The sequence below is a fragment of the Dipteris shenzhenensis genome, chromosome 27 (genome assembly GCF_047967505.1).
Source record: "Dipteris shenzhenensis isolate YYH24624 ecotype China chromosome 27, Dip_SZ_1.0, whole genome shotgun sequence".
NCBI lineage: Eukaryota > Viridiplantae > Streptophyta > Polypodiopsida > Gleicheniales > Dipteridaceae > Dipteris > Dipteris shenzhenensis.
The window spans coordinates 30,822,985-30,849,428 of NC_141622.1; the positions used below are offsets into that span (position 1 = coordinate 30,822,985).

A 26,444-nucleotide genomic window follows, 5' to 3' on the forward strand; every position below is an offset into this window, starting at 1 on the left:
CTAGATGTCTAGCTCACTTGATGATGTCCTGATGTAGATACTACCTGATATGTCCTCTTTGCCCAGACCCATTGCTTGTCATTGTTCATTGCATAGAATGTATAGATGGCACACCCTCCATAACTGGAGAGCTTTGGATCATGAGGGACTATGGACTGAGCATTTCACGCATGGGTTGGAGGTTTTGGTTCCTTTTTTAGCGCAGATGTTCTACCACGCTGTATGCCATGGCTTCCCACCTTCTTGGAGCACTATCACCATTGTGCCGATACATAAAGCATGGGATCCTATGGACATTGGGAAGTACTGCACTCTTGTGATTGGCCACACTTCGGCCAAGATTTACAGGTCCTTATTAGAGAGGAAGATCAGCAGTTACACAGAGACACATGGGCAGCGGGCTCTAGGCCAGGCATGATTCTTGAGACAACACTCCACCCTAGACCACATCTTCATCCTGCGGCCTATCATTGATGAGGCGAAGTCGCTGTCTTGGAAAGTCTGCGCTTGCTTTGTAGACTTCTAGAAGCTGTCCCACGATCTCGTATGATCAGGTGACTTCAGGAGATGCAGATTCTAGAGTTCATGATTTTGGGGATGATGAGCCTAGCTATGCCGATACAAACATCCCCCCCGGAGATCACAAAATCTTTGAGCCCAGCTGGAGAAGGACTCGTATTACAGGATGCCCCACTATCGATGATCCAGGTCCGAGAATGTTTGGCTTGAAGAGCGAGAACCCCCTCTCCAACAGAGGAAGTGAGAGAATCAATAACTTCAATGTGCACAAAAGCAGGAGGTTATAGTAGCAGAGGAACCAATACCCTTGTTGTTAGCCTGAAGAGGGCACTTCCTGCAATAGTGGCCATTTTGGCCACAGTGATTACTCAATCGCTCCGCCTTAAGTGCCTCCTCCTTTATTTTGGTCCTCGTATCAGGCGTTTGATGACCTTGAATCTTTCCTGACTACAGAGCTGCAAGAGCATCAGAGCCATCGCCATGGGAGGGACTCAGAAACTGCTTCTCTTGATCCAGCACCATAGTCACCAATTCTTCCCAAGTGAGAGTGCTCATCCTGCCACTAGTGATTACGGAAGAATAAAAGGCAGGGTATTGGGAAGTGAGATGAGAAAGCAAGGTAAGGGCCTTATCTTTAGATGATATTTCATTCCTGGCTTGAAGAATCTCTTGTTGAATTGTTGAAGCTTATTGATATGTTCCCGCATCGATGAAAACTTCGCAAGATCCAATATCCACATGTGAACTTTGAAACCCTCTTCATAGGGGAAGTCTTGTTGTATAGGAAGGCTAGGTGTTCCCAAATACGCTTGGCTGCCGTCATGTGCTTTACATGATTTATAATCTAAGGAGTACAGTTCAGAAAGATGAAAGAAGGTACCCTTGCATGGACTTGGTCCCAGATCTGAGCCAGATTATTGGCTTCCTTCTGATCCAAAATACCCAAACTTTCTTCAAGGGGGTTTGTCCTTTTGACACCTGCCAAAATGAAGTCTGCCAGGTCATAGGACAGTAATACAGACTCCATCATGACACGCCAAACACCAAAATTGTTCCCGTCCAGTTGATGGTCTACAGGGAGCGTGGGTGATACGGGAATCTTCACCTCGTTTTTTGCCAATTCCTACATAGAAGCCATTGGGACAGAAGGGGAGAGAACGGGGAAGATCGGGGAGGAGGGTAGGAGAAGGGTAATGAAGGAAGAAAGAGAGGAGGAAAGATGAAAGACAAGGCTGAGAGGATTGAAGAGAATTCTTCCTTCGACCTCCACGAAGCTAGCCTTCACACGATCCACTACTTCATTCTGAAAACACCCTTCAAAGTAAATGTCCTTCTTTGTACTCCAAAAGGCAGCTTGTACCTTCTCAACCTCCACTTCGAACAGCTCCCAAAAAGCGTCTGCAGCTTATTGGTGACAGGTCCTCTCCATAGCACAAGTCTTCTAAGCCAACCTTTGGCTCTGATACCATGTGAGAAGTGCAGCGGGAATGGACAACATTGAAGAGGGAAGAGCAAACCACTAACAAAACTGAACTGGAAACAAAGAACACATGAGAGACTTGCACAAGACTCTCAGGAGAACGGTTCATTACTGCTGGGGGGAAAACCCAGTCGGCATCTTGCAAGAGGGTTTTGTGAATTTATATTTTTTAAATTTTGTCCCTTGTACCCTGGACTATCGATAGCAGCCTACTGCTTCATCAAGAGCCTCTCCCCCCCTTCCTTCATTGCACATCGGGTCGGCTCCCGTCTTCACGCGTACGACTTTATTCAGGGGTTCCTGGCAGAACTTATTGGCTCTTGATCTTTGGGTTCGATAGTTCTCTGCTTGGTATTGAAACACATGGGGGGCCTGAGCCACTCAAGAAATCATGAGTTCTGTCTAAAAAGTACGGATCTCCACACCCAGATACAGATCCCAATCCTTCCCCACTTCTCCGAAAATCAGAAGTTGTACTAACTATGACACTGGAAGGATAACATCGTCGCAGTTTCAGAGGGGGACAGACATCCTCTTCTCCATTTACTCTCTCGTACAGGTTCCCATCTACCGGATTCTCTTCACCGACAAACCTTCCTCATTTGCACTACACTCCGAGTCTTGGATTGTTTCTTTACATGGCCCCAACCGGGAACATACTCTCGAGGGGGACTCTCCCGTTCACCATCCTTCACAGTCCGGCTCGTCATCGACAGTACCAGCTTCTTGCGGACTCACCCAGCTCCCTGCTTCTTCGACAGGAGCTGAGAGGGGGTGTTAGCATTATATGCATCTCCTGTCTATAGTGTACTTGTGTGCACACTGCTTTGAGTGAGGGCTTCTTTGTGGGTGTGCCCGCCCCTCGTGAGGTTCTTTCATTCCCGGTTCCACACTTGTATCTGACACTATTTTCCATTGGTCGGAGGCTATTCCTACACTCAGAGGGGGCACCCACGAGACAGGGCCGAAGTGGGGGACAGAGGGGGACAGACCAGGCCGACCAACTCCTGGCCGACCAGCTCTTGGCCGACCAGCTGGTCGGCCCAATTGGCTGGCCGACCAGCTGGTCGGCCTAGGCCAACTGGACCAACCACCTACCCTGGCCTCCCCTACATAAGGGCTTTCCCCTTCCTCATTTTGATTATCTTCTGGTGCAGCTCCTCAGCCTCCTCGCTCCAGGCTCCTTCAGCCTCCTCGCTCCAGGCTCCTTCAGCCTCCTCGCTCCAGGCTCCTCCAGCCTCCTCGTTCCTAGGCTCCTCCAGCCTACGTGCTCTCAGGCTCCAGCCTCCTTGTGCCCCTATCCTCTGCTCCAGTTCAGCCCCTTCTGCAGCTCCTGTTTCTCATCCTGTTCAGGACTCCTTGTATTACAGTTACTGCCCTGGTTTATGGGCTGAGTTACTGCAGATATGTTTGTGGCACATCTTGTTGTCTCTAGTGTTCTCTGTGTGATTCTGTAGCTTCAGTTTGCCTACATCTTCCGCTGCCACTCTTGACACAACAGCCTATGATGGGAGGCATGATGCAGCCCGAGAGTGCAAATGTAACATATGCCAACATGGGGATGCATCCCGGAATGCAGACAGGGATGCCTGGTATGCAAGGTGGTTTCTTGGGACCCCCGCAGATGTTTGGTACGGGACTTGGCATGGTATGGGAATTGGAACTGATGTACCTGGAATGATGCAGCCCCCATACTTGCAGCCACCAGTGTATGACAATCTGGCACGTAAGTGCAAACTAAAGAACTTCAAAGAAGGTGGGGCAGTAGTCAAGTTTGAGACTTTCAGTGGGACGCAGGACCGGTTGAAAGCTTTGATGTATTTGCAACAGTTTGATGCTGCGTACACCAGAAGTAACTTCACTGAGAGCTCAAAAATCAGAAGAGGCGCCACTTTCTTGAAGCGTAATGCCCTTCAGTGGTGGACTAACCTTGGGACCCCTGCAGATGTCTGGTACGGAATCCTGCATGGTATGGGAACTGGAACTAATGTACCTGGAATGATGCAGCCCCCATACTTGTAGCCACCAGTGTATGACAATCTGGCGCGTAAGGGCAAACTAAAGAACTTCAAAGAAGGTGGGGCAGTAGTCAAGTTTGAGACTTTCAGTGGGATGCAGGACTGGTGATACGGAAAAAATGGAAAGACAACCAGGAATTATGTACTTCACCACGTCAGATCGGTGAGACTTCATAGGGATCAGCTGCAATGTGGGCTTGTAGATGGTGAGCTTATGAACCAGATTCCAGAGCAAATATCCAGAGCACACAAATAACAAGTCAATCTCCCACACAATCTGACTAGAACACACATACAGGAACACACAGACTCTTTGAAAGAGGGGAAAGACTACACAGCCCGAAACAGACTGAACTTAGAACTGAACTTCCCCCAAAAAAACTCAGAAAGCAGTCAGCCTCAGAATACTATGAACCCACAGCCCACTGCTCAATGGCCAGCAAGACCCCCAAGCATAACCTTTGTGTGCATTCTTTTGTAATCATTGCTTTGCTCACTCCTAGGTAGTTAGCATTGAACACTGCCCAACCATGAGTACACAACTTGAGGCAACGGCCAGCCTATGACCCTTGTGCCCACAAGCTATCCAAAAGAAGAACTAGCGGGTACAATCATCTGTAAACCTGCAGGTACGTTCACCGTACAAGCAGCCGTACAATCATATGTACGACAGCAGGTACTTACACCCCGTACAACCATGCACAGTAGTCCGTACAGCCTGCATTTAATGACGACCATCCTTCGTACAGCTCGTAGAAGACATCTTTAATGACCCATACGTGTCCGTACAGCCTGCAATCAAGGCACCATACCACCAGCCCGTACCAATCAGCAATTAAGGCCCGTACAAGCCCACGCTTGAGATTCTATACCAGCCCGTACTTGCAGCCCGTACAAGCCCACGCTTGAGATTCTATACCAGCCCGTACGTAGAATTTAATGCCCGTCTATACGTCGCCGTATCAGCAGCATTAGTTGGCATTCAATTGCTCCTTCTGTACACGGTCCCTTGCATCGGCCCGTACAAAGCTCCTTTGCAGCCCGTACAAAGCCCGTACGGCTCTTTCCAGCCCTCAACCCACGCACGTCACCCGATGCAAGGCTACCCTTAGGCATCTTCCGTAGACCATTAGCATACACCGCCCGGTGCAGCGTTTTCTCCATGCCTGAGTGCTCTTGAGCCTGCGATCCTCCTTGTGCAAGTTGCCACCTTCATCTACGTCCAGCTCGTCGACTAGAAGCATCCCTTCATCCATCACGTAGCCACCTTTGCATGAGCAGGATGCCTTCCTAATCAGTCCAGCCACCTCAGCCTAATTTGCCACCTCATCAGTGACATTTTACCACTCTAAGACATTTCCCCCCAAATCACATTAAATGCACATTTTGGACCTTTAGTCACACAATTCCCACACACATTAGCATGCACATTAAGACTTGCATGCACCCCCGTACACACACATGAAAAGCCCTTTGACATGGACACCATAACATATTAAATTCCTGTAACATGCAAGTGCACATTGACTCATGGAAATATAAAAATACCCTTCATGACTTACTTTACATGACCCCAAAGCCATTTCACTTGACCACACACTAGACACCCTTGCTCTGGAAGTCTGGTACAACCACATTGCATTTCATCATTTCCCATGAAGTCCCTGCAAAACATACTTTATTATCTCAAAAAAATATACATCAGTCCATCATGCTTGTGAAAGAAAAATCCACAAATGCCAAAAGCCCACACCTACCCTAGATGTGTACAACTTTGTGCCTATCCACAGGTATATACAGTGCTCAAAAACTTGATACAGGGTTGTCCTATCATTTTGCCCATCCCCAACTTTGCAGACATTCATGTCTTGCAGATAGAGGTATATAAGATTTTCATTTCTTCAGAGATATCCTCATCCATGAGGTCTTCCGGCTTGTCTGGTTTCATCACAGTAGGTCTACAGCCGCCCACACTCATGATCCTATGAAAGTATTTCTTTAGTCTGAAGCCATTGACTCTATTCTTATGCTGCTGACCATCCAAATCCTCAAGTTGATATGATCCATTTTTGAATTTCTTCGTCACACGAAAAGGTCCATCCCATTTGGTTACAAATTTCTTCTTGAAGGTAGAATCCAGACTACTGTTGTATCTCAAAACTAAATCACCCTCCTTGATTTTCTTATCCCTAAATTTCCTGTTTGCTCTCTTCTGATTCTCCTCTTGAAGTAAAGCATAATGTTCCACCGCCTTTTGTCTGTCTACTTGTGCTTCCTGCAAATCCAATAACCGGTTTTGGAAAGTAGAATTTGAATCCTCGTTTATCTTCATTAACATCTGTAATGCAGGAATTTCTACTGCCAAGGGCAATAGAGCTTCTTTCCCGTAAACAAGATGAAATGGTGAAAACTGGGTGCCTTCTTTTATTGCAACTCTGTAAGCCCATAAAGCCCAGTGCAAAGCAAGATCCCACTCCTCATAGGTTCTCATGATCTTTCCCATGATATTAGTACACACACCATTAAATTTTTCATTCATCCCATTACATTAGGGATAATAGGGACTTGCATATCTGTGTTCATTGGGGATAATAGGGACTTGCATATCTGTGTTTAATCTTCAGCTTTCCACATAATAAATCCATCAGTTCACTCCTGAAACCTGGATCTCTATCAGAAAGCAACTCCAGTGGTACACCAAATCTACAGGAGATATCCTCATATACAAATTTACATATAGATTTTGCGTTGACAGCCCGTACTGCTCGTGCTTCAGCCCATCTCGTCAAATAATCCATAGTTGTCAACATATAACGATTTCCCCTGGCTGTCATGGGTAGAGGACTGATGGCATCTATTCCCCATTTCTCGAAAATATTATAAGCAAGCATGATATTTCGGAGTTCTGGATGTAATATCCTCTTACTCATTTGTTGACACTGTAGGCATGACTTGCACCAATGTCTTATGTCTCTCTGGAGGGATGGCCACACATATCCTTCTGTAAGTATTTTTCTCAGCATGATTTTGAAAGCAAAATGTCCTCCACATACTCCCTCATGATTAGCTTGTAGAATATGAAAAACTTCCTCATGCCGGGGAATTCTTATGAGCACCAGATCAGCCCCTTTCATGTAAAGAACATCATCTATTAGACAATAAGAAGTACAGCTTTTGATAAATCTGTATTTTCTTTGTTTCGGAACTTCTTCAGGCACTTTACCAGTTAACAGGAAGCTTTCCTCACAAGCTAATGTCTCCCTTCCTTTGTATAAGGGTTCCTGCACTCCTACTGCATCAACATAAGCTGCTGTAATTTCCTGTGCAGCATCATGTGCATTTACATTCTTACCTCTTTCAATATGCTGGAGTGTCCAGGCATCCAATTGATTTAACAGTTTCTTCACCGCACTTATCCATCTCTTCAAATGAACATGCTTAACCTTCCAAACACCTAAAATTTGCTTCACAACCAACAGAGCATCTCCCTTAATCATGAGTCTCTTAATACCCAGACTAATGCATACTTTCAAACCTTCGAAGAGGGCTGCATATTCAGCTTCATTATTACTGCTGGCTTCAAGCTGAATTTCCATTTTTCGAATCTCATTTCCTCCAGGATCATAAATGACAATTCCTCCTGTACTTTTATTTATACTTTTTTTGTAAGATCCATCAAAGTGAAACAAATGCATCCTCTAGTACTTTTTCTTCATTCATGTCAGTGTTCTTCTCCACATCTTTAACTAAAATAGGTCCTTCCTTATAGGTGAGGAGATGAGCCAAGGAAGCTTTGGTAGAGTTCTCAACCAAGAAGGTAAAAGAGTACTCCTGTAACTCTACTATCCATTTAATCATGCTCCTGGAGATGTTTGCACTATTCAACATATGAGGCAGTAGTGAACATGAGGTGAGAACCACGAAAGGCCTGGACAATAGATAAGACCGAAATCTCCTACAGGCATACAAGAGGCTAGCCAGGACCAATTCAGCCGCTGAATACTTCCTTCCTTTCTACTTCACTCTTCATCCTACTGGCATAGTAGATTGGCCTCATATATCTGGAACCCTCTCCTTGTTGCAAAAGAATAGCACCAATAGCATTTGGTCCCACAGACGGATTCACATAAAAAGTCCTGGAATAATCTGGTGGCTTTACACTTGAAATATGAGTCAAGGATTCCTTAATTGCCTTAAACACCTCTTCACTCTCTGTCGTCCATTTCAGAGGCTCAGATTTTACCACCTGCTGAAGAGGATACAAAATCTGAGATAACATATGAATAAATCTCGATAGATACTTCACCTTCTGGAGAAAGGTATGCAATTGCTTGGTATTCTCAGGAGAGGACAGCATAACTAAAGCTTTTACTTTACCTGGATCCGGCTCAATCCTATTCTCAGATACAATATGTCCCAATATTTTAATGCTGCTCCGAGTTAACTGAGTTTTCTTAGGATTTAATTGACCACCATTATTATCAATCTCATAGAATACTTAATCCAGCTTTCCACAGTGCTCCCTTCTTCCATTGTACACACAGATGTCATCAATAAACACTTTACAAAATTTATCCAGGAAGAGTGATAAAATTAGATCTGAATTCTCCTGATAGTGCGAGGGGCCGTCGGTAACTCCAAAAGGCATTTTTCTGTAACAAAAACAGCCCCAGGGGGTAATGAAAGTAGTCTTGATTTGATCTTCCTGGGCTATGGCTATCTGGAAGTACCCTGAATATCCGTCACACAAGGTGTACATTTCATGACCCGCCACTTTATCAAGAATATCATCCAGAAAAGGCAGAGGATAGTGGTTTCTCTTTGTCACTGCATTCAGAGGTTTGTAATCAACACAGACTCTCCATTTGTCTACACCATTTGGCACTATGACCACAGGACTTATCCAATCAAAGTGAACTACAGGATAATTTATTCCTGCCTTGAGAAGCTTATCTACCTCTTCCTTCAGCACATCTCTTTGTTCCAGGTTTAATCTCCTTATTTTCTAAAAAACAGGTTTGGCACCTTCCTTCAGCTCAATCCTCAGAGGCTTCCCTTTAAATCCCCGTAAGAGGTGATAAACAAATTGGGGTATTTCTGCAACATCTTCAAATATTCTTCTTTCTCCTCGACATTGAGATCAGGATTCAATGATTGCTCAATCAACACCTGGGTTGATTCTTGAGAACATTTGGGCTGCATTAAATCCTCGATAACCTCAAACCTATCCACTTCTTTCTCATTGAACCTTGCTGCTCCCACAAAATCCACCTGTGATTCCTCATCTACCCAATCCACCAATGCTATTTTTCCTTCATCACTTTCTGAAGTCACTGAACTCTCATCCTCACTGCTGGTTTCACTTCTCTCTTCCTCTTCACTTGCTGAATCTGAAACTTCAGTCCTGCTTACCATATCGAAATTCATTTTCTTCCCATTCGTATATACAAAAAAGATTCCTTTGTGCCAATTCTGAATTGCACCTACCTTCCTCAACCATGGCCTTCTAAGAATCAAAGGATAGGCTCCCAACCCTGCAGGCATCACATGACAATCCACTTGACATGAAACACTGAATGCCTCAACCAGACCAGGTACTATCCCTAAAGTCTTCACCTTGGAGTGGTTTGCCATTTTGATGCGAGAACTAGAGAAGCGGGATATCTTTAATCCTAATCTTTCCACACAAGCCTGGGTAATCACACAAATCTGTGCACCTCCATCTATATAGGCCTCTCCAAAACCCTTTCCTTTATGCCAGGCTTCTACAGCAGGTAAAAGATCCGGCAACTCTGAGACAGACATCAACTTAATTGTATTGTGAAGTTTTCGTCCAAGTTGCGGCCTGTTGGTATTGTGATAATTCTTTCTAGTTTAAATGGTGCGTTGCCCTATCAGCAAGATTTAGATTTAGATGCTTGTTGGGGAGAGACTAAAATGAAAACATTTAGACTTCACAAGCAGTTGTAGCTTAAATGAAGAGATTTTGCACTACCTTTTGATTAGTATTCTCCTTTAGTGCTAGCCTTCGTCATGGATGAGTCTGCCCTTCACCACCGGAGTGTCGACAGAAACTCAGTACGAAGACTTTGTATAAATGGATGCTCAAGTATGTGTGGGTGTGTGGATTTGTATGTGTGAGAGCATATTTTTATACTATGGTCTACACCCACTGTTGGGTGCTGATGACGTTAGTGGGAATGTCATAGTAGCTAGTCCCTGCTATGCATGATGGAGTTTATGGTTTTCAACCTTGTGAGTGATTATCATGAGATTGAAACTGCACTATGTTGTGTTTTTAGAGAATGAGTTTGGGAATGTTCTTGGATTCATCTAGGTATATCAGCTTAATTGTACCTTTATGAGAGTTCTTCTTTGCTGGATTTACAGCCCGCCTCCATTCTTTTTTTCGCTTTGGGCATAGACCAATCATTTGAGCAAATGTAATGTCCGGTTTCCTCGCTGAAAGATCTTCCACCAAATCATAATCTCCCTGCTCCTTCCCCATGGGATAATCTGCAGTTCTGTACTTCCTTCTGGGCTTCTTGCTCTTCTTCCTTTGGTAGGTGATCATCTCCTCAGATTGCTTCCCCTTCTTTGCACTGGGACCAACCTCCTCTTCTCTCTCTCTCTTCCCTAATGGCATGACATCTTTAACTTCCTCCAACTCCAACAAGCCAAATGTAACTGCCTTACCTTTCCCTTTCTCTTCTGCAGTGGCTTTACAGATTCCAGAGGTACTAGGCTGACCTGCATCTTTTACTTCTACACTATGATCATTTGACGGAGAGTGTGAGGGAGAGATCGAGTAGGGAGTAGAGAGACACACTCACAGTAGTCACACACCAGTAGGTGGGGATAAAAGATTGAGTGGTACCTCCCCAAGTACACACAAGTATATATATATGGATAAGACTAGGGTCACTAAGTACCTAAGTACAATGTGTACTTAGTGTACTTAGTAGTACTAGATTAATACTGTTACAAGGGTGGCCAGTGCCTTTACCCCAACAACCTCCCACTTAAAGGCAGTGTGCCCATAAGAGAGAGTAAAAGAAAAAACAGCAATATACATCATTATGTACAGGACCAGTTGGTCTGCTTATCCAATACCCATAAGCCGTCTGCATTGTGCAAACCGCTCAGCAGCCAATCCTTTTGTCAACAGATCTGCTGGATTGTCATCAGTGTGAACTTTCACAAGCTGAAGTTGCTTGTTCTCAAGCACCTCCCTGATAAAATGATACTTCACGTCGATGTGCTTCGTCTTTGCATGAAAAACAGGATTTCGTGCCAACTGTATGGCACTCTGACTGTCACAATGCAACAATGGAGTATCACTAGAGTAGCCCAAATCTGCCACTAGCCGAGATAGCCATATAGCTTCCTTGCACGCCTCAGTGGCTGCAATATATTCAGCTTCTGTAGTAGACAAAGCAACGCATTGCTGCATTCTAGATACCCACGACACTGCACCTCCAGTGAAAGTGAAAACATAGCCGGTAGTAGACTTCCGGGTATCAGGGTGACCGGCATAATCAGAGTCTGTATAACCCTGCACTTTTGCATCTTGACTGCCGAAACATATACACAAGTCCTGTGTACCCTTTAGGTATCTCATGACACCTTTCACTGCATTCCAATGCTTCTTGCCAGGTTTAGCCATGTATCTGCTAACCACTCCCACTGCAAACGCAATATCGGGCCTGGTTGCAACCATAGCATACATGAGACTGCCACAAGCTGATGCATACGGAATCTTTGACATCTCAGCTCTCTCAGCATCTGTCTGAGGGCTGTCCAAAGCGCTGATTTTCACATAAGGAGGTAATGGAGTACCAATACTCTTCCCCCCCTCCATGTGAAATCTCTGCAAGACCTTGCCAATGTATTCCTTCTGAGACAAGTATAGCAACCGCTTTTCCCTATCCCGAAGTATGCGCATACCCAATATATGGTTGGCATCACCAAGATCCTTCATATCAAAGGTCTGGTGCAATCTCTTTTTCAAGGCATTCATTTCCTTATGAGATTTTCCAGCAATTAACATGTCATCCACATACAAAATGAGGATAAGTAAACTGCCATCTGAAGCTTTCTTGGTATATAAGCAGTGATCAATGTCACTTCTCCTGTAACCCTGGGTTCGCATGAATGTATCAAACTTATGATACCATTCCCTGGGTGCCTGCTTTAGACCATAAAGACTTTTCTTCAGTCTGCATACAAGCTTCTCTTTGCCCTTCACTGTAAAACCCTCTGGCTGCTGCATAAAAATCTCCTCATGTAAATCACCATGAAGAAATGCTGTTTTGACATCCATTTGGATCAAATCCATATCTGCATGTGCAACCAATGCTAATACAGTTCTGAGTGTTGTCATCTTGACAACGGGAGAGAATATCTCCTCAAAGTCAACACCATATTCCTGCTTGAACCCTTTGGCAACCAGTCTGGCTTTATGCCTTGGCTTTTCACCAGGTGTGACTTTAAGTCTATAAACCCATTTGCATGGCAGTACCTTCTTACCAGGAGGCAAGGGTACCAATTCCCAAGTGCCATTCTTGTGAAGACTGTCCATTTCAGACTTCATAGCAAGATCCCATTGAACCTTGTCTACCCTCTGCCTAGCCTCTTTGTAGCATGAAGGCTCTCCACAATCAGTGAGCATCAAATAATCAATGCCTGGAACAAATCTTTCTGGCTGCCGCGTCTGTCTGGTTGACCTTCTAACCCAAAGACCATCATCTTGAGCTGGCTGTCCAGCCTGTTCATCACCCAGATAAGGTGGCTGTTCCATGATTCCTGGCTGCATTTGCATGTCAGGAAGATTACCTAACTGTGCCTCATCCATTGGGATGTTTTCTGCCATAACTGGCTGTCCATTAGGATCTGCTGCAGCATCATTTAATGGCTGATTATGCTGCTGTTGTGGCTGATTTACAGCCTGTCTGTGTTGCCCATGATGCCTGTCATCATCAATAGTTACTTTTAAAGGTTCCTGCTGTACAACAGGTTCCTTGAACATGATGGTTTCATCAAACACGACATCATTGCTGCGTATAAGTTTTCTGTTCTTGGGATCCCAAATCCTGTAGCCCATCTCACCTTTGTCACCGTAACCTAGGAATATGCATTTAAGAGACTTTGGATCCAGTTTAGTTCTGTCCTCCCTGCGTACATGCACATACGCGACACAACCAAAGACCCGTAGGTGTTTGTAAGACGGAGGCTTGCCCGTCCATGCTTGTTCAGGCACACCACCACATAGTCTCTTGTTTGGTGACCTGTTAATAAGGTGCACAGCTGTCTTTACAGCTTCAGCCCAAAATGTGTGGGGCAATGCAGCATGTGACAACATGGATCTGACTTTCTCTTGAATGGTCCTGAACATTTTTTCAGCTGTACCATTCTGTGGAGGATCATATGGTGCAGACAAAACCCTTTGGATACCCTTTGCCTCACAGAATTCTTGAAATTCTTTGGACAAGTACTCGCCACCATTGTCAGATCGTAAGGCTTTCAGTTTTTTGCCTGTCTCATTTTCAACTAGTGCAACAAACTTAGTGAAAGCCTTGAACGTATCACTCTTCTTTCTGAGAGTGTAAACCCACACTTTGCGGGTGGCGTCATCTATGAATGACAGTATGTATTTTGAACCTCCTAAAGAGAGTGTAGGCATCTCACACACATCTGTATGTACTAGCTCCAAGAGCTGTAATTTCTGATTTGACCTTCTCTTATGAGGTATTTGTACTTGACGACCGTAGAGACAAAATTCACATTTCTGCAAATCTGAATATTTTAGACTCGGCAAGTAACCAAAATGAGCCAATTGCTCCATTCCCTTAATACTCATATGGCCAAGCCGGCTATGCCACAATGAAATCTTTGGCAGCTCGGTGGCATTTACATCAGAATGCGGACAATGTCCAGCATGAAGTGAGTACAAAGTATCAACCTTAGGACCCCTGGCAATAGCCATTGCCCCTTTGCTGATTTTCCATTTCTGATTACCAAAGGTGGTAAGATAACCATCATCATCCAACAACCCTGTGGAAATCAAGTTCTTCTTCACCTCAGGAACATGCCTGACCCCTTTAAGCATTAACTGCTGGCCATTTTCAAGAACAAGTCTGACATCACCTATACCAATGATAGAACATGCATGGTTATCACCAAGAAAGACAACTCCCTTCTGCCCTCCTGCATATCTGACAAACAGATCTCTGTAGGATGTCACATGAAAGGAAGCACCTGAATCTATAATCCAGGAAAACATATCTGATCCATCACCAGCATGAAGTGTATGAGCCTCCAGTGAAGAGGTGAAACATATCTCATGTCCACTGTCACTGTCACTAACATAAGTAACATTCAGCTCTTCTTTTTCTTTGCCCTTAGACTTGCCTTGAGCCTTGCCTTCTTTGGCTCTCTGGTCATTCTTCTTTTGAAAACACTTTTTCTCAATATGTCCCTTCTTGCCACAATAGTTGCATACAAGATCACTCTTAGAGCGGGACTTGCTCCTCTCTCTTTCTTTGTCTTTACCACGTGTTTTGGACCTGCTGCGTGCATTCAAAGCATTTGACTTCCCAATAGCATTGTTCTTTCTGTTCATCTCTTCCTGTAGAAGAGCACTCTCCACATCTGCAAATACCAGAATGGTTTTTGAGTTGCTGGTAGAAGTCCTGAATGTGTCCCATGACTCAGGTAGAGAACATAGGATGAGTGTAGCTTTCAGCTCATCATCGAGCTTCAACCCCTGGTTGATCACCTGGCTGAATATGCTGTTAAACTCAATAATATGAGTGGACATAGCTGTCCCCTCCTTCATTTGAAGACCAACAAGCTTTTTTAGCCAGTAAGCTTTTCCCGTGGCACTTTTCTTGGCATAAGTATCCTCAAGACGTTGCCACATCTCCCACGCAGTAGGTTCATCCCTGATGCCTACAACCAGTGAATCAATAACTGTAAGCATAATGGTCGACCTGGCCAAGCCGTCCATCTTCTCCCACTGCTCATCAGTAATGTTGGAGGGCTTAACACCCTTCTCCTTTATAGGTTTGTACTGGTCCTTCTGCATCAACACATTGTAGCATTGTGTCCTCCATATGTCGTAATTTTTAGCTCCTTCGAGCTTCTTTATCTGAAACAAGGACGACACATCACTGCCGGAACTCATGGTAAAGAGAATAGAGTTTGACTCCCTGTAGTCGTGCAATTAAGCACTAGTTACTCCAAGAAAATTCCCCCCGCAGCGGAAGTACGATCAGAAAATGAACTGGGTACTGTTTCAGTGGCATAAAACCAACTGAAAGTCTTTCTCCCACTTGCTGCAGAAACAGTACAGCAATCTGTTCCTGTCTTTTTGCTGGCGAAAGTGCGGTACAGCTCCTTCAAAATGCTCCAGAAAAATCCCAGAACTATTTTCTGAAAAAATAGCAGTACTTTTTTGACCTTTTTGACAGTGAAATCTGGTCAAACTTGCTGGTTGACAGTCCCGGACTGTCAAAAAAACAGTGAATCTCAGATTGTGGATGAAGATCTCTGATTTTAGACCTCCATATGCTCCAGAAACTTCCCCCCAACTGAATTCACAGTTTGGAAGTGAGATTGCTTAAAAGCCCTTTGAAAGCATGAAGAAAATCAGAGATTTGACCCCAATTAAAAGATTGACCTTTGACCAAAAAAAAAAACTGTAAGTCAAATTTGCACTTTCAAAGCATAGTAGTGCTTTACGAGATAGCCTGATGCATGTAGAGTGCTCCCACTTCACAGATTTCTGGTCAGGCTACAAAAGCCCCAAATTTGACTAAAGTCAAACTTGGTCAAAATCGACTAAATCTGTACCAAATGTGGATGTACTTGCAGCAACAAACTAAAGCATTTGTCCCAAGCATAATAGCATCAAAAGCCCCTTGAATTTGCTGCACATTCCGTGCATTAACACAGTAAATGGCATCAACTGCTACTGCTCACAAGGCATGTGCGGGTACACACTGACAAAAGCATAAACCTCTGCCCAAGTGTCAAGCATACACACTTCTAGCACAGAAACTTTGGTAAGCTGCTCTGCAAATCCACAAGAACCTTCACAGCATAATCACCCTCTTCGGGCTGTCCCAGCATCAATTCCCAGACACAAAAGGCCTGCACACAACCCGGAGCTGTTACTGGAAGCCCAACTCAGTCACACAGCTCTCACAGGCTGTCACTAATGCCAAATCCCTGAAGTTCTGGTCTGCGCAGATGCAGCCCTTGGCTGCGATGTGCAGCCACGCCCTACGTCCTGCAGCTTTGGCTCTGGTCGACCTGTTGGTCGTCGTTCGCACGCTGTGACTTGCAGATGCGCCGCAGCTACGCCGCTCCAGCTACGTTGTCCAGCTACACAGCCCGCGCTCCCACCTTGCAGCAGCCCTTGGCTGCGTAGTGCAAAGTCGCGCACTGGCTACGCCACACGCGCTCTTTCTTGCAGCAGCCCTTGGCTGCGACGTGCAGCCACGTGTTGGCTGTCGCGATCCCGCCTTGCAGCCACCGCACGCGCTCCCGCCTTGCAGCAGCCCTTGGCTGCGACGTGCAGCCACGCGTTGGCTGTCGCGATCCCGCCTTGCAGCCACGTCCTGGCAACGATGCCCGCGATCCGTCTTGCAGCCACGTCCTGGCAACGATGCCCGCGATCCGTCTTGCAGCCACGTCCTGGCAACGATGCCCGCGATCCGTCTTGCAGCCACGTCCTGGCAACGATGCCCGCGATCTGTCCGTACGGCTGTACGGACGGTGTACGGCCGTACGGACTTGTCCGTACGGTAGGGGTAGGCTAGGGAGAGAGGGAGTGGAAGCAGAGGGAGAGAGCCCGCAAGGCTCTGATACCAGTTGACGGAGAGTGTGAGGGAGAGATCGAGTAGGGAGTAGAGAGACACACTCACAGTAGTCACACACCAGTAGGTGGGGATAAAAGATTGAGTGGTACCTCCCCAAGTACACACAAGTATATATATATGGATAAGACTAGGGTCACTAAGTACCTAAGTACAATGTGTACTTAGTGTACTTAGTAGTACTAGATTAATACTGTTACAAGGGTGGCCAGTGCCTTTACCCCAACATCATTCACCCTATTATTCAACCCTGTTGGCAATGGATAAACATCACCTCCAGCACGAGGAGGCTTATCACAGTGTGTGCTGTAATGTCCCCACTCTCCACAATTAAAGCACTGGATACAAAGTGCAAATGACCCTTGACCTCGTCCTGCCTACCACGGGTCTGAATTATTTGAAGAAGGCATGTTGCCTCTGCCATAACCACCCGATGATCTACCTCTTACCCTACCGTTCATCAAATTCAAACTCAAACTCTTCATAAGCTCCGACATTTCATGAATTTCTTCTTTTATATTCTCCTCCTTCTTGACTTCAGGCTTCTGTTATTTTGGCTTCACATGAGAGAGAATTTGAGGCACATGCTGAACCATTGGCATCTCTTGCATCATTTGTGATAATCTTATCTGCAGACTGCTTCCTCTCCTTCTCTTTTGCTACCCTGAGAGCATCCTCATAAGTGACCAGCTCTTTACATTCAATCTTTATCCTAATCTCTGGCTTCGGACCAGCAACAAACCTATCCTTTTTTATGACTCTGGGAGGAACTTCAGGTAACAATGCCACCTGCCATTTATACACAGTGAACTTACCGACATACTCATCCACTAATTGAGTCGGCTGTTGCTGCAATAAACATAGCTCTCTCCAAATGCCATGAGGATCCCTAACACACATAAACCTGTCCAGGAAAGCTATCCTCACCTCTGGATAAGTCGGGTTTCTGTGAGCACCCTGATCATCACGCATCCTCGCAGAGAAAGTCTGTAGTCAAGTTCTCGCTTCTCCCAACAGACAAAAGGATAGAATCTGAAGGACTTCTAGAGCATTCCTGTCTTTAATAAGAGCTGTGAACTCCAAGCACTCTAAATACCTCTGTGGGTCTTCATTGGGAAACCCGTGAAATTGAGGAAATTCATGAGCCATCTCTCCTCTTAACTTAGTTATCTCAAACACACTTCCAACCAGAAATACCACCCAACCTCTTTTGGGAAGAAAGCAAAAATAATCACTCTATTGAAGAAAGCTTACCCTGCATCTGACTGGCATTCTTCTTCCTAAGAGCAATCACTTTCAAAGCCTTTTGAACCTTAGCACGGAGACGTATCACCCAAAGTTCAACATCAAGGCATCTATCTCTCCTGTGTCCACACTCCCTATATAACTCACAATGAATCACTCTCATGCCAGGCTTTGTCTTCATAGTTTCAATCCCTAACCACACAGAAATTCAAGCAACATTCCCCAGCCAATTCTTCTGGGCCATTTTGTCTTGAGTACCCAATCTCAATTCAAAACTCCTCCTATCCCCAGTAGGATCGCCAAAAAAGATGATAAGGAAAAAATGGAAAGACAACCAGGAATTATGTACTTCACCACATCAAATAGGTGAGACTTCATAGGGATCAGCTGCAACGTGGGCTCGTAGATGGTGAGCTTATGAACCAGATTCTAGAGTAGATATCCAGAGCACACAAATAACAAGTCAATCTCCCACACAATCTGACTAGAACACACATACAGGAACACACAGACTCTTTGAAAGAGGGGAAAGACTACACAGCCCGAAACAGACTGAACTTAGAATTGAACTTCCCCCAAAAAAACTCAGAAAGCAGTCAGCCTCAGAATACTATGAACCCACAGCCCTCTGCTCAATGGCCAGCAAGACCCCCAAGCATAACCTCTGTGTGCATTCTTCTGTAATCATTGCTTTGCTCACTCCCAGGTTGTTAGCATTTAACACTGCCCAACCATGAGTACACAACTTGAGGCAACGGCCAGCCTATGACCCTTGTGCCCACAAGCTATCCAAAAGAAGAACTAGCGGGTACAATCATCTGTAAACCTGCAAGTACATTCACCGTACAAGCAGCCGTACAATGATACGTACGACAGTAGGTACTTACACCCCGTACAACCATGCACAGTAGTCCGTACAGCCTGCATTTAATGACGACCATCCACCGTACAGCTCGTAGAAGACATCTTTAATGACCCGTACGTGTCCGTACAGCCTGCAATCAAGGCACCATACTACCAGCCCGTACCAATCAGCAATTAAGGCCCGTACAAGCTCGTACTTGCAGCCCATACAAGCCCACGCTTGAGATTCTGTACCAGCCCGTATGTAGAATTTAATGCCCGTTTGTACGTCGCCGTATTAGCAGCATTAGCTGGCATTCAATTGCTCCTCCCGTACATGGTCCCCTGCATCAGCCTGTACAAAGCTCCTTTGCAGCCTGTACGGCTCTTTCCAGCCCTCAACCCACGCACGTCACCCGATGCAAGGCTACCCTTAGGCATCTTCCATACGACCATTAGCATACACCCCCTGGTGCAGTGTTTTCTCCATGCCTGAGTGCTCCCGAGCCCGCGATCCTCCTCCTGCAAGTTGTCACCTTCATCTACGTCCAGCTCATCGACTAGAAGCATCCCTTCATCCATCACGTAGCCACCTTTGCATGAGCAGGATGCCTTTCTAATCAGTCCGGCCACCTCAGCCTAATTTGCCACCTCATCAGTGACATTTTACCACTCTCAAGACAATCCCCCCCAAATCACATTAAATGCACATTTTGGACCTTTAGTCACACAATCCCCACACACATTAGCATGCACATTAAGACTTGCATGCACCCCCGTACACACACATGAAAAGCCCTTTGACATGGACACCATAACATACCAAATTCCTGTAACATGCAAGTGCACATTGACTTATGAAAATATAAAAACACCCTTCATGACTTGACTTTACATGACCCCAAAAACATTTCACTTGACCACACACTAGACACCCTTGCTTTGGAAGTCTGGTACAACCACATTGCATTTCATCATTTCCCATGAAGTCCCTGCAAAACATACTTTATCATCTCAAAAAAATATACATCAGTCCATCATGCTTGTGGAAGAAAAATCCACAAATGCCAAAAGCCCACACCTACCCTAGATGTGTACAACTATGTGCTTAAAAACTTGATACACGTTTTGTCCTATCACCGGTTGAAAGCTTTGATGTATTTGCAACAATTTGATGTTGCGTACACCGGAAGTAACTTCACTGAGAGCTCAAAAATAAGAAAAGCCACCACTTTCTTGAAGGGTAATGCCCTTCAATGGTGGACTAATTTACTTTTGCAAGGAAAAGCTCCCACGACATGGGTTGAGTTTAAGCAGTTGTTTTCAGCGGCATGGCTGACCACCACGTTTGAAGTGGACATTATGACTCAGTGGCATCAGCTTAATGCAAAGGGTTGCAGAAATTTGGATGAATACGACAAGAAATTTTGGGATGCCTTGTTACCTGTCAATTCTTACCGTCAGGTTCCCTTCTCCGAGCAGGTTGAGAAATACTGTCGTGGATTGCCTAAAGAGATAAGGGATTATTGAACAAAAATACAGGTGACAAATCTGTCCCAACTCATAGAGAATGTAAATACAGCATATGCTTTGATGCAAGGATGGATCAGTGGGTTCACAAACAGCTCAGGACACAAAGGCTAAGCGGTTCAAAAAACCAGCAAAATCAGCCTTTGTTGCAGGCCAGAGGCGTGGACAGCCTTCATCACGACCTCGATTGTCTCCCGAGGAGAAGCAGGCACTGTTTGAAGCCCACAAGTGTTTTATTTGCAAGCAGGAAGGCCATGGAGCCCATGAATGCCCTCATTGGAAGAGAAAGTCCTTTGCAGAGGAGAAGCATGAGCATAAAGAGGAAAAGAAAGATGACACAAGGGGGAAAAAGCCAAAGCCGAGTGCTGGTCTGTTGCCTGATGTTATTGGAGGCATGCATGAATCAAAGAAAACGGAGTTATGTAGGGCTTCGGGAAAGATCAGGGATCAATCATGTCTTATTTTCTTTGATGTGGGAGCCCGAGCGAATTTCATTTCACCTGATCTCGCAACAAAGTAGGGTATACGTGCAGAAGATATGGGACTTAGTGTGAAGCAAACATGGCTAATCCCGTGTTGGTCACTCTCGTCACTCCGATCATCGGGAGGTTGCGGCTGCATGTCCAGAACTATGTGGACACAGAAGAGTTTTACATTATGCCACTACCTAAGTGTGACATTTTGTTGGGGATGCCATGGTGTTACAGAGTTGGAGGTGTGCTTGACACCAGAAACAAGAAGCTGACACTTATCGGGGCAAGACCCATGTTCTTGATGTAAAACATAAGGGAGAGTCAGTCCATGTTGTATCAGCTTCTGCTATTACAAATATAATGAAAAAGCATCTTTCAGCTTACTTGATTTTTGCAAAAGAGGGCTCTTTGAGTGAGGAAAGTCCAAGCCTTTCAGAGCTGGAAAAAAACAGGACAGATTTTCTTTTGCAATTTCAGGATTGTTTTTCTGATGCTTTTCCACAGGAATTGCCACCTACCTAAAAGGCCGGAAGATCATGGTATTGATGTGATTCCAGGTAGTTCACTACCCAAAAAGCCTCTGTATCGGGTTAGTGCAGCCCAACAGGAGGAAATCATGAGCCAAGTGAAGGAGCTGCTGGAAAAAGGGCTGATACAGCCAAGCTCCTCTCGGTCATGGCAGATGTGCATTGACTATAGGGCTATGAACAAGGTCACAATCAAGAATAGATTTCCAATTCCACGAATAGATGACATTCTGGACCGATTGGAAGGGTCCACAATATTCAGCCGTATTGATCTGAAAAGTGAGTATCACTAGATATGCATACGGCAAGGGGATGAGCACAAAACAGCTGTTAGGACAACCTTTGGTCTGTATGAGTTTTTAGTGATGCCTTTTGGGTTAACGAATGCTCCTGCCACATTCAACAGGATGATGGACAGAATTTTCAGAAATCATCCGGAGTATGTTGGCACATTCTTCGATGATATCATTGTGTATTCTAAGAGTGAGGTAGATCATGAGAAGCATTTGACCACAGTTTTCGAAGAGCTGCGCAAGCACAAGCTAGTTATAAATGCCAAGAAGAGTGAATTTTTCATGGCTGAAATTCACTTCTTGAGTCACATTATCTCAGTAGATGGAGTGAGGATGGATCCTGCTAAGGTAGAAGCCATCAGAACTTGGCCACCTTTGAGGAATATCCATGAAGTACGAAGCTTTCTTGGCTTATGATCGTACTACAGGCGGTTTATCCGTTATTTTGCTGAGATAGCATCACCTCTGTATGCCTTATAGAAGGAAGGGGTCACGTTCAGATGGAAGGATCAGAAAATTGCAGCCTTTGTGGCATATGAGAGCAGGGTTCTTAATGATAGAGAGTACCACATGCAGGTGTATGATCAAAGATGTTGGCTGTTATTCATGCACTTACCACATGGAAGCACTATCTTTTGGGTGCTGATTTTTATGTGCAGACTGACCATCAGTCCCTAAGGTACTTCCACACCCAGAGGAAGCTGTCCGAGAAGCACATGTGATGGGCCAATTCTCTTTCTATGTTTCATTTTCAGATTGTCCATGTGCCACGCAATAAAAATGTGGTAGTAGATGCTCTTTCGAGAGGCCACATAGGCATAGTTCGCCACGACCCCTCTACCGATGATGCCATCTTTCAGACAGTGACATTCATCCACAGAGTCTGGGACTTACCTCGAGGGAGATTACAAAGACTGACCCATGGCGTCATCCAGACGACTAGCAAAGAGTGGAGCAAACACATGGTATGCACGGGTATCCACATGGTTTACCAGACACGGTATTCAGGTGGACAGGATCCCCCCTTTTCAGTATAGCATGGATGGGCCCCTTGAGTCAATCTCGCGAGATGAGATTAACTGTATCATAAGGTTAGATCTCCTTCAACTCCATACATCTCGGACTTGGGAGGGGTGGGGGGTGGGGGGTGGGGGGGGAGGGGGGCAAGAGCTCCCTACCAAGTCCTGGTTCTACCGCGACCACTTCTTGAGAGTATTGGAGGAGGGATTCATTATCAGATCCTAGTATCTCGAGGACACAAGAGTGTCACATGCATTGAGGATTGCCATTGGGCAGATGCACGTTTCATCCTACCAGTTGAGGATCGGGATGGGGAGAGCAGTAGGCATACCAAGAGAGCAACCGATATGTATGCTATGCATACTATGAGTGATTGAGATAGATGAGTATTTTCTATGTGCCTACCGAGGCTGCAGGCATGCATCCCTAGGCAGTTGTACGGGCAGTTTGTACAACTGTACGGACCCCTGGCACGACTCCCAAGGAGCATTTATTGTTGTGCAGTCCTTGTACGACTGCTATACGGATTGCTGGTTTGTGTTTCGAGGTAGGTACGCACTTCGAGGGTTTTTGGGCACACATTTGGAGGCTGGCATGCTTCTCAAGGCGGACTTTCTGGCACGGATCTCGAGGCAAACACTTCGGGGCAGATATGTGAAACATAGCCTCTCCAGCTCTTTCCTTGCCTGCCTTCCGCATTCTATCTATTCTTTCTCTCTTCTCCTGGAGGCCAGAAGACACTTGCATCTTGCTGGAAATCTGGCCAGGGGATAGGTGCGAGAACTGAGCTCGCCTCTTTGCCATGAACATCAGGTATTTGGTTATTGTCTTCCATTTGATTGTCATTTCTTATTTTGAAGTTACTGCAGTGTATTTCTTGTGTTTGGAGTCCTTTCTGATCCCCCACAGGCTTAAGCAAGCACTCAGAAGCAAATGGTGTGCCTAAGGAAAATCCAAAGGGCCAGTGTGATGCACGTGAAAGCCTTGAGGCTGCTTTGAGCACAGTTTGCTAGTGGTTTGGATGCTTGGATGCCTTTCAGTTGGGTCAAGTCAGAAGTGGATGCCTAAGATAGTTGGATTCTTGTGGTGCACTGTGGAATAGATGCCTAGAGGATATTCAAAGGATTTGCAAAGAGGAACAGTATAGGGGTGAGCCCCTGGTGTAAAGCATTTTCATTCAGAGCATTAAATAAATACCAAAAGGGGCACCAAGGCATTTGGGGCGAGTGGCCGTATTGTGTACTGTTTTCACTGAGCAGGGGCATTCTAACCTCCCCATTGTTGTTGTTGAAGTTTATTTCGAAGTATTGTTAAGTGGTTGAAGAGACCGAAGCTTGCATTGTGGCTATTTATGAGGTTTATGACTCAGTAGACGAGGATTACTTCCCTTTAGATTCCCGAAGGCCGGTCACACACGAGGCCTTCCGCGGACATTAATACATCTTTCTTTCTTTCTCTCTACCTCTCCCGGGCGCGGGAGATGTCACCTCTAACAAGAACACCTTCATAATTTTAGATGGTTGATTCTATTATATTAGTCAGTGTATCCTTAACATATTTGATAACCCTTTTACCAACAAGATAATTCTCATTAACTTGACTGTTCACGATAATTTCAAAATTATTGAAGCTTCAGCTGAGCTTTAGAAGCACTATAGATCATTTATGAAGACAGAAGGTATTAAAAAAGTATTCATCATAACTTGCCATATTTTCTTCTGGTTTCTTCCTTTTTCCTTTAATAATCCCAAGAGGTTTCTAGCTTTGAAAATATTCTCAGGCTTGAATTTCCATATACCATAACTTGTTCCATCCAATTTGCCATTTTTAGTAAGAGAAATATAGTCATTGGATTCACTGACTAAGAGTGTGTAGGGTAAATGAAGGTCTGTGCCTCTCTCCACCCCCCGACCCCCCCCCAAAAAAAAACATCCTCCCTCCCCTGCCCCCCCAAAAAAACTATCCTCCAGTTCGAACTCGCACTACTGTATAACCAACCTGCTTCCTCCGGTTTGTGCTTTTCAGTACTCAAGTGGCAGAGCGGCAAAACATAATTGATAACTACAACAACGACCTTGAGATCTTTGCATGTTTACTTTCCACAAGAGCTGGAGGTCAAGGTTTGAATCTCACAGGTGCAGACACAGTAATTATTCATGATATGGACTTCAATCCTCAGATGGATCGGCAAGCTGAAGATCGCTGCCATCGTATTGGACAGACGAAGCCTGTTACTGTTTACAGGTGAGTACCCTTTTGGATGGATTGATCAAGATGTTTATGCCCTTCATGTTGCATGCAGTTGTTTGATCCTGCCCTTTGAAAGCCATTGTTGTTTGATAGGACTGAATTATAAAATGACTTCACTCCGACTCTGTGTCCCCTTCAGGCTTGTCACAAAAGGGACTGTTGATGAAGACATCTACAATATTGCCAAACGGAAGTTAACATTGGATGCTGCAGTTCTGGAATCAGGAGTAGAAGCTGTCAATGATAATAATGAAGCTGATGTCTTGACCATGGGTGCTATTTTATCTGCGATTCTTGATGCTGCACCATCCTGATCTGTTTAGATTTCAAAGTTCTCCATGAGGACCGGAAAGATACTTATCTTGATAGATTATCAATCAGACATGGAAAGAGAGTATTCTCTAGCAACCCAGGGTTTTCATAACAATAAAACTCTGGATCTTCCATACCTTTACATCTTTGAAGTGTATGCTTTCCCTAGCATTTGGACTCAAATTTCTAACAAATGAGAAGACCAGAATCGGCAACTTCTCTGAGCTTTGGCTTCCCATCTAGCATGCCAAACTGTGCTAATCTATTGTGCTTCCTACGATTCAGCAATTATAAGAGTCCCCAATGCTCCTTGTTATGAATGCCTAGATGCCCCTTCTCATGACTACATGAAATGAACTTTGCATAACCCTGAAGCAGTTTTTAACTGATGAACTCTGTTCAATATTCTGATGATTGAAGCTTCTTCTGGCAATGACCATAAGGCCAAATGTATTTCTTGGACTAGTGGTACATATGAGGAGAGTCTCTGGCATGATGCCACACACTAGGATAATAATCTTTTCTCTAAAAGTGTGATGCTATGTTGTAAACGTGTCAAATTCCCCACGACTCATTTCATGCGTATTTTCAAGGGCTTTCTTTCTGTATACATATATCACGGGCCAGAAGTTCAAATCTGTGTATGATAAGATCAGACCAGTTTTTATGTGCACCTTGTTCTGTGTCTCTAAAGGTGATAATTTGAAAATCTGCTCGTAACGAAGCCTGAAGATAGTCTTTAAAACTGATATTCTTTCTCTTGTTCCTTGTCTCTTGATATCCTGGTTGTAATAATTTCTTGGCATATGTGCTTAAGAGTCTAAAGGTTCAACATAAATCGGCTTTTCAGCATTTTGTTATAGTAAGTTTATTTGAACGAAGTGACTGAACAGATATTCCCTTTTACATATATCACGGACCAGAAGTTCAAATCCGTCTATGATAAGATCAGACCAGTTTTTATGTGCACCTTGTTCTGTGTCTCTAAAGGTGATAATTTGAAAATCTGCTTGTAACGAAGCCTGAAGATAGTCTTTAAAACTGATGTTCTTT

The 26,444-nt window shown here is 44.8% G+C and overlaps 1 protein-coding gene across 1 annotated transcript in view; it reads left to right on the forward strand.

Moving 5' to 3' along the window:
* The window catches only part of ETL1 (SNF2 domain-containing protein / helicase domain-containing protein), a 39,577-nt gene extending 13,478 nt beyond the window's left edge, over positions 1-26,099 (forward strand). The window contains exons 11-12 of the mRNA XM_087398429.1: positions 24,855-25,073; positions 25,219-26,099. Of these exons, the coding sequence (XP_087254555.1) occupies positions 24,855-25,073; positions 25,219-25,393 (394 nt within the window). The 3' untranslated portion in view covers positions 25,394-26,099. The remainder of the gene's footprint in view (positions 1-24,854; positions 25,074-25,218) is intronic.
* Positions 26,100-26,444: the final 345 nt, after the last annotated feature.